The sequence below is a fragment of the Neomonachus schauinslandi genome, chromosome 10, assembly GCF_002201575.2.
Source record: "Neomonachus schauinslandi chromosome 10, ASM220157v2, whole genome shotgun sequence".
Classification (NCBI taxonomy): Eukaryota; Metazoa; Chordata; class Mammalia; order Carnivora; family Phocidae; genus Neomonachus; species Neomonachus schauinslandi.
In genome coordinates, this window is record NC_058412.1 from 116,246,494 (window position 1) to 116,259,842 (window position 13,349).

General features: G+C 42.0%; 1 protein-coding gene across 1 annotated transcript in view; it reads right to left on the bottom strand.

Annotated features, from left to right (window-relative positions):
* Positions 1-7,639, bottom strand: part of RBL1 (RB transcriptional corepressor like 1) — a 59,799-nt gene extending 52,160 nt beyond the window's left edge. The window contains exons 1-2 of the mRNA XM_021688957.2: positions 7,383-7,639; positions 3,869-4,002 (exon numbers count right to left, since the gene is read on the bottom strand). Coding sequence (XP_021544632.1) covers positions 3,869-4,002; positions 7,383-7,538 — 290 coding nt within the window. The 5' untranslated portion in view covers positions 7,539-7,639. The remainder of the gene's footprint in view (positions 1-3,868; positions 4,003-7,382) is intronic.
* Positions 7,640-13,349: the final 5,710 nt, after the last annotated feature.

Below are 13,349 nucleotides of genomic sequence, written 5' to 3' on the forward strand. Positions count from 1 at the left end.
AAAGATTTTATTTATTTATTTGTTAGAGAGAGAGAGCACAAGCAGGGACAGCGGCAGGCAGAGCAGGCAGAGGGAGAAACAGGCTCCCTTCTAGAAGGAGTGGCTGGGTCTTCAGGGACCCCCCCCCACCCCCAATCAGGCTCCTTAAGGTAACATCAGCCATTTTTAGATTGGTTCTGTTATCATGCCTTCCCACTGGCCCCATGTGAGCCAAGGAAGTCCCACTGCCTGCCCTCTATCCTCGCCCAATTCTGCAGGTGGAGACTGGTAGTCTAGTATTCTTTTGAGATACTATTTTCATTTTCGTGAGAATCTTTGTAATAATAAAATGGTACATTTCTACAAAAAAAAAAAAAAACAGGCTCCCTGCTGAGCAAGGAGCCTGATGCGGGACTAGATCCCAGGCCCCTGGGATCATGAACTGAGCCGAAGGCAGACACTTAACCAACTGAGCCACCCAGGTGTCCCAGTTCAAACTTATTTTTAAGTTGGAAGTTGCTTTGGTTTTTTCGCAAACTGAAGCTGAATAATAAATACAGTTCAAAGCAGACATACTACTATTTATGGTTAGATACATATATAATACAGCATTGATTTGGGATGCTCTGCCACTTGCTAGGTATATCATCTTTGGGAAGTAATTTAAGCTCTAGGTGACTAGGTTTCCTTATCTGTAAAATGGGATTTATTTCATGGGATTAACTGTGAGGATTAAATGAATAAAGACAAGCAAACCCATAGCACATAGTAAGTGCCTAGCACACAGGTAAATACTCAATAAAAATCTGCTAGTTTTACATGTATATCTATAATCTGCACTTATTTGTTATTTTGCAGTATGATTTATTAGCAATATTTGATGGGTATTTTCCCTACCTATAAAGACCTTAAATAATCATTTAAAATTATACTTAGGGGTGCCTGGGTGGCTCAGTCGGTTAAGCAGCTGCCTTCGGCTCAGGTCATGATCCCAGGGTCCTGGGATCAAACCCCGCATCGGGCTCCCTGCTCACTGGAGAGCCTGCTTCTCCCTCTCCCTCTGCCTGCCACTCTGCCCACTTGTGCTCTCTATCTCTCTGTCAAATAAATAAAATCTTTAAAATTATACTTAAGTTGAAATTTTGCAAACAGCCCAAATTATTATAAATCAATGAAAATAACATCACTTGCAATTCTTTTTTATTTGTCTGAATGAACATGATGATACCAGTCTATGCTCGTTTAGTAGTTAAGAATCTGACACGCAAAAAAAATTTATATCAGTCTACATTTAAAAAATAGGTATCTTTTGACCCAACCGTACACTTTTAGGAATTTATCTACATTTATTTACATTCATCTGAAATACATTTCACAATGATCTGTTTGTAATCACAAAGAATTGGATAAATGGTCATCAATAAGGGGTTGGGTAAATATATGAAACATCCTTACATCTTAAGTCCTACAGTGTGGAAGAGCTACTTACGGTGATATGGAAGAATTACCAGAATATAAAGTAAGAAAAGCAACTACAAAACAATACATATAGTATGATCTCATTTATGTTTTATTTATTTTTTAAGATTTTATTTTATTTATTTGACAGAGAGAAAGACAGCAAGAGAGGGAATACAAGCAGGGGGAGTGGGAGAGGGAGAAGCGGGCTTCCTGCCGAGCAGGGAGCCTGATGCGGGGCTCGATCCCAGGACCCTGGGATCATGACCTGAACCGAAGGCAGACGCTTAACGACTGAGCCACCCAGGTGCCCCTGACTTATGTTTTAAAAAAACAACTAAAATACTGAAAAACAGATTTTTTTTCTGCTTAACAATTTACTGGGGTGCCTGGCTGGCTTAGTCGGTGGAGCCTGTGACTCTTGATCTCAGGGTCGTGAGTTCAAGCCCTACACTGGGTGTGGAGCCTACTTAAAAAAAAATATATATATATACATTGAGAGTAAACTGTTTAAGTGGTTAATTCTGGGGAGTGAAAAGAAAGGGACATCTTTATACTCTCAAACATTCTGTATTATTTGAAAGTTTGTGAACCTTTTTAAAAATTATGGTAAAAGTATATATAACATAAAATTTACTATTTTAACCATTTTTAAGTGTAAATTAAGTGGTATTAAGTACATTCCCATTGTGCAATCATAACCACCATCCATTTCCAGAATGTTTCATTATTTGAAATGAAATATATGAAATTTTTATCATGTGCTTATACTGCTCCAAATTTTAAGTTATTCTTTTTTTGTTCAGTTTCCCCAACAACCTAATATTATAAAGATTTTAAAATTTTATATGGTCAATGATGAGAAGCACTGATAGAAAAAAGTCAGATTATTTTATACTACAATGAAGAGGGAGGTTTTGCTCAATTAAAAAAATTACCTGAACTCCATCAATCTTAATTACACTTTCATTTTATTTTTATCATCAGTGACAAAAACTGGTATTTATTAAAGTTTTTTTTTTTTTTTTAAAGATTTTATTTATTTATTTGAGAGAGAGCATGAGAGGGGGGAGGGTCAGAGGGAGAAGCAGACTCCCTGCTGAGCAGGGAGCCCGATGCGGGACTCGATCCCAGGACTCCAGGATCATGACCTGAGCCGAAGGCAATCGCTTAACCAACTGAGCCACCCAGGCGCCCTATTTATTAAAGTTTTAAACATTGTCTTGAATGTATTATTTTTCGACTTATGCAAACTAAAATTGTTCTGAGAGACTTTTTTTTTTTTAATTTAGCATGAACTGAAACTTAATTGATCTCCCTCGATAGGTCTTTTAAAGTTTGTCTTCTATGTTGAAAACCCAGGACAGCAAATAGACAACCACCTCAAATAGTTCTGTCATGGGTGAAAAACCCAGAAACAGATTACATTACCACCTATCCAAATCTGGATCACTCCATTTGTTTTGTATCCAGGCAAATAGTTCCATATGATTAATATTAGAGCAAGTAAAAGCTATAACTAAGACCCACTGATTGCTTATTTGTTGCACGGTAAAAAATATTAACTATACAGCAGAAAAACAGGACAACACGTTGAGCAGATACTCAAAATTAACACAAGCAAAGCACATGGATATCATGCCTCCAGATGTGATATAGTGAGGACACAAAATTATTTATGTAGTTTTCTATCTGGGGATGTATAACCTGCCTCTAATCATAAGAAAACATGAGACAAATCCAAAATGAGGACTAATCTATTAAAAAGGGGGTTGGGGGTGTTTGTGGACTATATTCTTGCTGTGGAAATATTCCTAATTAAAGGAAACTAAACAGATATGATAAGTGAAGATAGTCCCTAATGCTAGATTGGAATATCCTTTTAAAAAATTGCTATAAAGACCATTATTGGATCAACTAATAAAACTAGAATAGAGATGATAGATTATTGTATCAATGTTAACTTTGCTGAAGTTGATAACTGTGGTAGTTATCTAAATATACAATGAAGTATTTAGGGGTAAAGGGCTATAATGCATGCTACTTACTTCGAAATGGTTGAGGAAAAAAATATTATTTGAGAAAGATCACATGACAAAGCAAATGGAATAAAGTGTTAATAATAGGTGAATTTGGGTCAAGGGTATATGGGTGTTCTTTGTGCTTTCCTTATTTTTGCAACTTTTCTAAAAGCTTGAAATTATTTCCAAATTTTAAAAAAATAATGAAAAAATTATAGATTAAAAAGATTAGTATAGAGGCCTCTGGCTGAAGTCAGAATTTGAGGAAGAAAGGCAATGGAAGAATATGAGAATTGGAAAGGGATACCTATAGGACAACAAACTTAAAATGGAAGAGTTACACAGAAATTAAATTCTAAAAGTAAATTTAGTATGTATAAAAGAGTGTTTGAAAAATCAAAGTGCTTTACCTTAGTTTAGCTGAACGCAGTATTCTGGTAAGTGAAACACAATTTCCTTCCATGATACCCTTCCCAACAGTGGGAATAATGCTTTTGCGGCATGCTACATATAATGAACATGCCAACCAGTGTATAACTTCTCCCTGGCAGGCAAAAGACAAAGAGCAAAATGAATATATTATGTTAAAATGTTTGAGTTCTAGAACCAGAAAAGATCTTAGAACTATATGGTCTTACTTTCATTATGTACATAACAGCCCAGAGCGGTGAAGATATTTGCCAAGGTCACAAAGCTTAGTTTTGCAGTAATGAGTATAAAACTCTTATTCTCAGTCCTGTGTAAGATGCTAAATCAGCATTAATCTAAAAATAGATCTCTCACCTACACCCCAAATCCAATATTATTGAAAGAGCTCTTAAAATTTCTCAGCATTAGCTTTCTTGATTTGAAAACACCAGTCATGGCCTTGATGATGCTTAAGTTCCTTTCCACCATTTCAGTTTTATGTTTCTTTTTTAACCAGTTTGACAGAGAAAGCAAAGAAGATAGTAGAAAGTTGGCAAGGGAGTCACACATAAAAAGTTCATATCTATCTTGTACAACATAAAGAAGACCACCATCTTTGTGAGGTAAAAATTGGGGGATTTATCCAATCTTTAAAATAGTAAGTAAGCCTCTCTATTTCAGCAGATATCTCAATTTACAATGGTATAAAAAGGTAACATTTGGTAAATTCAACACTTGTCTGCTTTAGACTTCAGATATCGTCAAGCTAGAATCACTTCATGACTTTACCACTGAACTACTTATGTAATTTAAGGATTCAGAATTAGACACAAATCTTATAGCACAGTTCTGCAGAGCCTCTTTAAGACCAGTCTCTAAAAGAATAAAAACACTGAGATTTCTTGTAATAATCCAAAAGGGAAGGACAGAAATGGGTGACCACCAATAGAATTAAAACCCAGTGTTACTACCCTAATGTAGCGAGAAGTCTTATTTGCTCAAGGTATTAAATGAGGCATGTAAGCTTGTGGTTGAGTATTTTTATAAGCTTTGATTAACAAATTTTGGGGAATAGCATCCAAGTATTAGAGAGCTATTGGATACAGGTTACTAGATGAAAACACCATTAAGATAGAGAAAATTTAAGTACTGGTATTTTTGCCTTCCCCCTGCCCCCAAAAGTCAACTATATTATTTAAATTCTTTGATGCTAGACCTTAGAAGTACAAAGATGGTTTCTGACCTCAAGTAATTCCAAATCTAGAGTGAAGAAAAGGAACAAATAATGGTTATCTTTAATTGTTGAGATATATGCTTTAAGAATTGAAGATAAAGCGTGAGAGAATATAGTAGAGTAACCGATTTTGAATAGAGGTCGGAGGATTCACAGAGGGAGACTTAAAATTGGTTAAATGGTGAATCACCAAAATGTAAGGGGAGAGGGAAAGGCAAGGGGGAAATGTAAGTGGAAGCTTGTCTGGTATACTGAGAGGGGTAGGAGCTGGGGAGAAGGCTTAAGAAAGAGTAGATATATGAAAATACCTACTCCAAGAGGCTTTCACCAAAACAAACCGAAGGGGAAAAAAAAAAAGAAGAGGAAAATAAAAGACTTGGGACAGAATAAACAGTCACCAAATCTTAATTCACACATCTGTGCTTTCTAAATCAAACATTTAAGATGTCCTGATCAACTCCACCTAGTTGACTTAGTTCTTGAGACTTAGTTCTTCAATCTGCCTGTTGTAGGGAGTGAGGGAAAAGTTTCCAGGCAGAGGGAATGTCATGGAGAAAACATGCAAGTGGGAAGAAATTTGGTATATTCAAGAATTTGATGCGTGCCTGGGTGGGGCAGTTGGTTGAACATCTGACTCCTGGTTTCCCCTCAGGTCATGATCTCAGGGTCCTGGGATCAAGTCCTGTACCTGGCTAACAGCACAGTCAGCTTGAGACTTTCTCTCTGCCCCTCCCCCCCCCTGCGTGCTCTCTTTTTTCTCTCTAAACAGATAAATCTTTAAAATTTTTTTGAAAGAAGTGCCTAGTTTAATGCCTTGACTACACTTTGCACTCAGTAAATGTTTATTCAATGACAGATCAAAAGAGGACTTGGGAAGTCAGAAACGCCTTCTCAGGCTTTTAAAAATTAGTTTGTTTTCATTGAGTGGCCATAATTCATAATCTCCCTCACTTTCCTATTCTTCGTTCAGCCCAGTCATGCCACCCATGGGTGCAGGTCGCTGCCCTTTATCCAGTCTACCCAGTCCTACCTCAGAGACATATAAGAGCGTCTCTTAGGGGCGCCTGGGTGGCTCAGATGGTTAAGCGTCTGCCTTCAGCTCCCGTCATGATCCCAGGGTCCTGGGATCGAGCCCCGCATCAGGCTTCTGGCTGAGCGGGGAGCCTGCTTCTCCCTCTGCCTCTCCCCCTGCTCATGCTATCTCTGTGTCTCAAATGAATAAATAATCTTTATTAAAAAAAAAAAAAAAAGAGCGTCTCTTAGGTATTTTCCCCCTCAACACTCAACTCCAAATATCTAACTACATGCCTCTGAACCCAGCAATTAATTATTTCACAGGGTGGTGAGTCAGTGAGTCCAGGCCCCTTGGATCATGCAGGAAAGCCTCTGAATTTAAGGCTACTGGAGTAGTATGCTGAAATAATTCCATCGCAATGCTACCTCTACACTGGATTCCTATAATTAGCAGAATGACCCTGGGCAGCACAGTCCTCTGGGCCTTGACATTACTACCCAGAAAGCAGGTATCATACTGCCCTGCCACGTTCACAGGGCTGCTGGGAGGACTCCACGCGAGAATGGTTGGGAAAAAAATCCAGCAATGACGGCCTACGCTTGTTTTATTCAGAGCCAGGCGCTGCGCTAAGAATCAAGATACTGAGACGGAGGAGGCTGGGGCTGAGCCCCACTTGCCGATGACGGCTTTCATCAAAGCGAGCAGCCCACACCTCCGCCCGCCGGGGTGACGCCGCAGGGTGGAGCGGTTCGAAGGCCCGGACTCCTCGGCCCCGCTCCACCACTAACCGCGCGCCCCTGGGCACGTAGCGTAGGCGCTCCCGTGGAACGGCGATCACAGCTCGGGTTCCCAGGGTTGTGGCGAGAACGGAGTGAGATGACATATTTAAAGGGCTGGGCGGTGGTGTCGGCACTACAATTCACTTCAGCTTTTACCATTCCGGCATTTGGTTTTTTAACAGATTTACGGGCGCTATCGTGATGTCTGCGGCGCTCGGCGGGAAGCAGGTCTGGAGTCTACGGGACCCCCGACGGGCGTGCGACCGCGGACAAGCCGCTCCTCTTCCGGACTTCGGTTTCCCGCCTCAGAAAGAAAATGGAAAGACGGGTCTACACCCGCCCTTCCAGCTCCGCACTCGGCGGCGCCCGGCGGGGCAGCGACCCTTCCCGGTGGGGAAACTCCCACCGCCCCACAGGGTGGGGTAGGGGCGGGGCGGGGGTGGGGCCTGGCGGGGGTCGGTCCGGCCGCCCCACCTGCCGCCGCTCACCTCTAGGCTGTAGTTGCCCCGGATGGCGGTGAAGTCGTCCAGGGCTTCGGCCGCGCTCCCCTCGTCCAGGTTCAGCTCCTGGCACAGGGCCTGCAGCGCCTCCCCGGCCGCGGCAACCACCGCTGCCCCCTCAGCGTGGGGCTCGTCCTCGAACATCCCCTCAGGCCGCGGTCACAGCCCCCAGGCTCCTTTCTCCCTCCTGGGCGCGCTACCCACAACCACCCGCGCCAAAGCGCGCGAAAGTCGGTGGCTTCAGAACGACGTCTCTCCGATGGTCTGCATCCGCGGTTCTCCTCAAAAAAGTCCGTTTCTCCTCCAGGGCACTCAGTGATCTCTCTCTGGAACTGTGATTAGAAAGTGGACCTCGGTTCCAGAAAAAAACCTAGGCTTGGTCCTTGGCGGGCAGCGGTGGGCACAGCCAGCGGAGTAAGTTGGTGCGGAAGGATCGGCATCCGCGCGCAGAGTCTGCTGGGAATTGTAGTCCATATCCTGCCTTGACGCCAGCGGCGCCACTCTGGTCTCGCCAGGTCTTTGGTTTGGGCCGGGCTGCCTACTGCGAGGTGTCCTCGGTCATCTTAGGGAGAAGCCTCCTTTGTACCACTAACGCACGGGACTGCGTTTGTCACTGCCCCGCCAAACATAGTCTGACTGAGACTTGCCCCTTGAGTTAGGAGACGGAGGCAGGAACAGAAAAAAGTGTTTCTGAGACAGCGGGAGGCCTCAGGACTCTGTCCCCTGCGCCCAGTGGGTGGTCTGTGGAATGATTGTAGGGTTGGTGAGGCAAACCAGGCTTGACCTGGGCTGAAAGCTCTGCAGTAATCAGCTCCCAGGAGCCTGGAAACCGTCCTGGGAAAGACCATCATTCCAGGCTTGGGAATGGCCTGAGCATAAGCTTGAAGGCATGGAACTGGTCTCCAAACCTACCCTTCTGCTCCACCAAAACCCCTTCTCCAGGAAGAGCCAGAGTGATCCAGAGCATGTCACCCCTTCACTGAAAATCTTTCAGTAGATTCCTCTTGCCCTTAAAATAGTATCCAAACTCCTTTTGATGGCCCACAGGGCCCCTGTGATCTGGCCTCACCTCCTTGCCCCCACCCAAGTGTATAATAAGGTGCAGCTTCACTGCTTTGTTTTGGCACCTTGAAAATGCCAAGCTGCCAAGCTAGTTCTTGCCTCAAGGCCTTTCTCACATGCTGATCAAACGGACCCAAATACTCTATAAACGGACCCAAATACTCTATACCAGGTCTTTGCTTATCTGGCTTCTCCTTGTCATTCAAGTTCAAATAAGTGTTACCTTCTCAGGCCCTTCCTGAGCACTAAAGTAGCTGACCCACCCCCCACAACACCCCATTTCATTGTCTTCATAACCCCATATCACTATCTGAAATTATCTTGTTTATTCACTGGCTCTTCCTACTAAAATGAGAGTTGCAAGAGAGCAGGGGCCTTTTTTCCTGTTCACTGTATTAGAAGTTTAGATTAGTGCCTGGCTCATAGTTGGCACTCAGTACTTAACAAAGTATGTTTGAAAAGTTACAAAGAGCCCACTGATGCTTGGATGAGGGAAGGAGTCACCAGAGATGAAAATGGAAGACAGGTCAAGGTAGGTTGCAAAGGACCTCCTATACTTCACTAAAAGCCTAGACATTATCAGTGGGGGTTTTAATGAAAGGAAGTGATGAATGAGCAATAATGTTCTGGGACGGTCCCTCTGGCTACAGTGGGACACATAGATTGGATGAGGTAGAGACTAGAGGTATGGAGATGGTAGGGGCTGCTCCAGCATTGAAAGGAGCCAGTCTGGAGGGAGGTCTCTTAGAACTGAATGGGGCACTGCTAGAGAGGGAAGAGTCCCCAACAACAGAAGTTTTCATCTAGGTCAAGAGGGTGAAAGGTGATGCTGTTAACTAGAATGGGAGTAGAAGCAGAAGGATGAGATCAGTTCCAGAGCGTTGTGTTTGGGATGCCTGCAGGAAGTTTAAGAGGAGTCTGTTGGATCCTGGAAGGTAGCCCCTCTCTCCTCTCTCCTGGCAATTTCCCAGTCTTCTACATTGTCCACACTTGGAGAGGGGTGGGACTTGGGGAACCAGGTGCAAGCTGGGTCTCAAATGAGTAAAGACTCAAACTCCTCTCACCCTCCAAATTCAAAATCAAACTGAAACACCCATGTGGCACTTCCAACTCTTCTTCCTTCTAGAAGCTACTACTGCAGTTGACTTTAGGACCATCTCATTATTTTCTGGGGAGATGTTGGCACATAGTGTCTGCACAGAGACTCTCCTCCCATTAGTTTTTATTTACTTAGAGGATTGGTATGGGTTGTTGAGGGGAGGTCTATCTCCCATGCCAAGGGGTCTGTAACAGGGTTTATAATCCTTCCTCCTTTTTTCCCTGTCAGCAAAGAAAGGTCAGGATTAGTGGAGATAACATGGGTGAAGTCCCTCTTGTAGTGGCTCATTTGTTTTCTAATTAACCTGTGCTTATTTGAGAGGAGTAGGGACAGTCTGGACATGAGGATTTGGGAATATTCAGGCAATACCTGAGCCTAAGGGAGCAGGTAGGGAGTGTGTTGGCATAAGAAGAGACTCAAGGGGAGAACCTTTAGAAACACCTACATTTCAGAGATGGGCAGAATTTGAGGAATGAATGAGTTAAACTGTCCACACAGGTATAAAAATAAAGGAGTGGTATCTCAGAGTCTGGGAAAGAAGTACTCCATGGAGCCCAACACTGCAGAGAATTCAAAGAAAATTCAAACAAGACCTCATATATTATCATTCATATGTTGTTAGTGACATTTGCCAGAGCAGTTTTCTGTAGCATGGTGGGAACGAAAGCCAGATTACTGTGGCTGAGGCGCTAACGGGAGGAAGGTCAGAAAGTTGGAAGTAAGAAGTAAAAGCTTCTAAGAAGTTTGGTGGTGGAGAGGAAAAAGGAATTTTCTAGCATAGGGGAAACACAGGTATGTGAATAATCAGGGACAGGAGCAGGTGGAGAGAGACTGAAGATAAAGAGATTATTGATTTAGCCAGGCCCTGGAAAAGGTGGCCAAGCCAGGAATCCAGAGCCTGGCCTTCCTCTTGGTAGCTCCTGTCTGGAAGGTTATCACCTTACATCTAGATTAAGCAGAACTGCTAGGTGCTCTGCTGAGTGCAAAATAGAGTAACATGCAGTAGGGAGTTGAGAGTGGTAAAGATTTAGAACAACCATTGAGAAATATCACTTGGAAAAAAAAAAAAAGAAATATCACTTGGTCTGTCAAATGCAAACGTTATGGTCGGAATTTTTGGGGAGAAATAGAGTAAAACTAAGTCTGCCCCATGAGATTCTGGCTTTCATAGCTGGAACTGGACAAGATCACAAGAGTTGAGAAGCCTCAAATTTTTTGCCTCTGCCTTAACTAACCAATTTCTTTTTTTTATCCAGATACTGAACTGCAGAGGGTGATTCTGACCTTGAAACGAAACCAAGATAAAAGGAAAGAGCTCTCAGGAATTATGAACCAAACCAAACCAGAGACTCACTGCCCCATTTTTCATTTCTATAGTGGTTTGGCTTTCAGTGAGTTGCAGTATATGGACTCTAGCCCATTTCTTCTTTGCTACTGGATTTGATTCTCCTGATTCTTTTCACACTTCATGCATACTGAGTCCTGAAAATCCTTCATTTCTTCATTCCACAAATGTTTACTGAATGCCTGCTATGTGCAAGATACTGATTCTTCCTATGCTGTGATTTTCAGATCATCCAGACTTGAACTGAGGGGTACTGCTGGCTTAAAAATGATCCAAGAACAAAAGAAGCCCCTCTCAAATGTCATCCAGCAAACAAAAACTGAGAAACATTATACATTTTCCTTCTCTTCAGGACTGGATCTAGGCTCTAACTTTGGATTTTCAGTAAGTCATATCCTGTCTGTGTAAGGCCTTCTACTTTCATTTCCTATCTTGTGATTCACCTGATCTACAACCTTTTACATCAAATCAGTGACTTTTATGACTTTTCCTTTTGCCATGTTGTAATTCTCAGAGTCTCTTGAATTGAATTATTAGGAAGTACAGGCTTGGCATTGAGGCCAAGATAAAAGGAAAATACTCTTATGTTCCCTTATTTCCCTTATGAAATAAAGCATTATTTAAGCAGTATAAACCCCCCCTCCCCCGCTTTTGGAGTGTAACTAAACTGTCTTTGGTTTTCAATAAATAATACTGCCATAGTCACCAACCTCCCCCTACCACCCGCCCCCAAACCAGCCCATGGTTTCCTCTTAATCACTGACTCCTCAGCTCCTTCATCCTCTACAGCTAGTCACTAAATCTTGTGGGTTCCTCCTCCACCAGGTTTCTAGTTATCTTTCAACATTTTATGTTTTCTCTTCCAGTCCATCTTATACTTAGTTACTAGACTAGTTTTTCTCAAACAGCATTTATATCATGTCACTTTCTTTCTCAGAAACCTTCAGGGGTTCACACTATTACAACTGAATCAGATTTAGGCAGCTCAGCATCAAGGACACGTCTGTCAGATCCAGCTTCACCTGCATGCTTTTTTTTTCTTTCATCAATATGCTATCCCTACTTTTTTATCAGGGTTCATGTTGGTTTTTATTTTTTCTTATTATCCAGTGGTATGCCCATTTAACACTAAACTGAATTTTGAATAGAAAAGTATGGGTAGTGAAACATTTACTCTGCCTTTCCTTTCTGATCCAGCTACATCCTAAAGGTTGTTTCTATTTTGGTTCCATTGTGTGATAGGCTCTTTAATTAGCCTCCCTGTTGTGGTGTAATATTTCAGAGTTTCCCAGAGCATGCGTCCAGAGCCTGATTAAGGCCTTTAGAGGCTCCAAAAATAAAAAGATTATAGTGCACACCCTCCCAAATGTAATTTAAAATATAAACAATTCTAAACCACAGAGTAAGTGTAAGAAAGTGCAACAAAGTTCTGGTTGCTTTTCCCAGCATGGCTATTTCATTTTGAAATTCTTTCAAAAACATTTTTTTTTTTTTTTATCCCTCATCTTTGCTATGCCTAAGCAGGTACTTGGTGTGCACATGTTCCTCTAATGAAAAACCACTCATCTAACCTTCTAACTGTCAAAAAAAGCAGTTGATAGTTGTGGGGGAGGGGCTAGACCTGACCTCATCATTCTTACTGTTCTTGGTCCTCAAAAGAAACACTAAAGTGGTGGTCCTTGAGCGGGGTCCCTACCAGGAAAGTAATGCCAGTCCTACTCACAAGGACAATTAAGTGATTTTTGCTCCTCTTCCTTTACACTTTGGGGAAATCAGGCCCTGAAAAGCCCATTTTAACTTAAAAATGTAATTCTAAGGACTTTATTCATAAAAATCTATACCTACGGCACTCAATTTGGTCACAGGAAGATATTTCAGGATAGCATTTTCTTTTAAGTTTTCCTTTAACAGATTGTACTGACACAGACATAATTCTACCTAGGACCAAAACTTATGATCATTTTTGTTTCCTGAATCCATACATACCTGGATTAATCCTGCTCCCACTTTTAAAAAGGAGAGAGGGAGACAAGCCATAAGTGACTCTTAACAATAGAGAACAAACTGAGGGTTGATGGAAGGAGGTGGGTGGGAGATGGGCTAGACAGGTGATGGGTATTAAAGAGGACACTTGTTGTGATGAACACTGGGTGTTGTATGTAAGTGATGGATCACTGAATTCTACTCCACAAACCAATATTGCACTATATGTTAACTAACAAAATTTAAATTAAAAAAAAAGAAGAAAAAAGAAAATGGTCTATGAATGACATTTTTAAATAAAGTTGTCATCCACCTCTGGAAAAAAAAGTCTCTGCTCCCCCTTAATCCCAGGAAGGATGGAAAACTGAACATTGTTAGCTAAAAACCACCCCAGATATTAGCCCTAAGCAGAAGATTCTGGTGGAAAAGTCAAACCTGTATAAGAAAGATGTATGTAACACTCAAA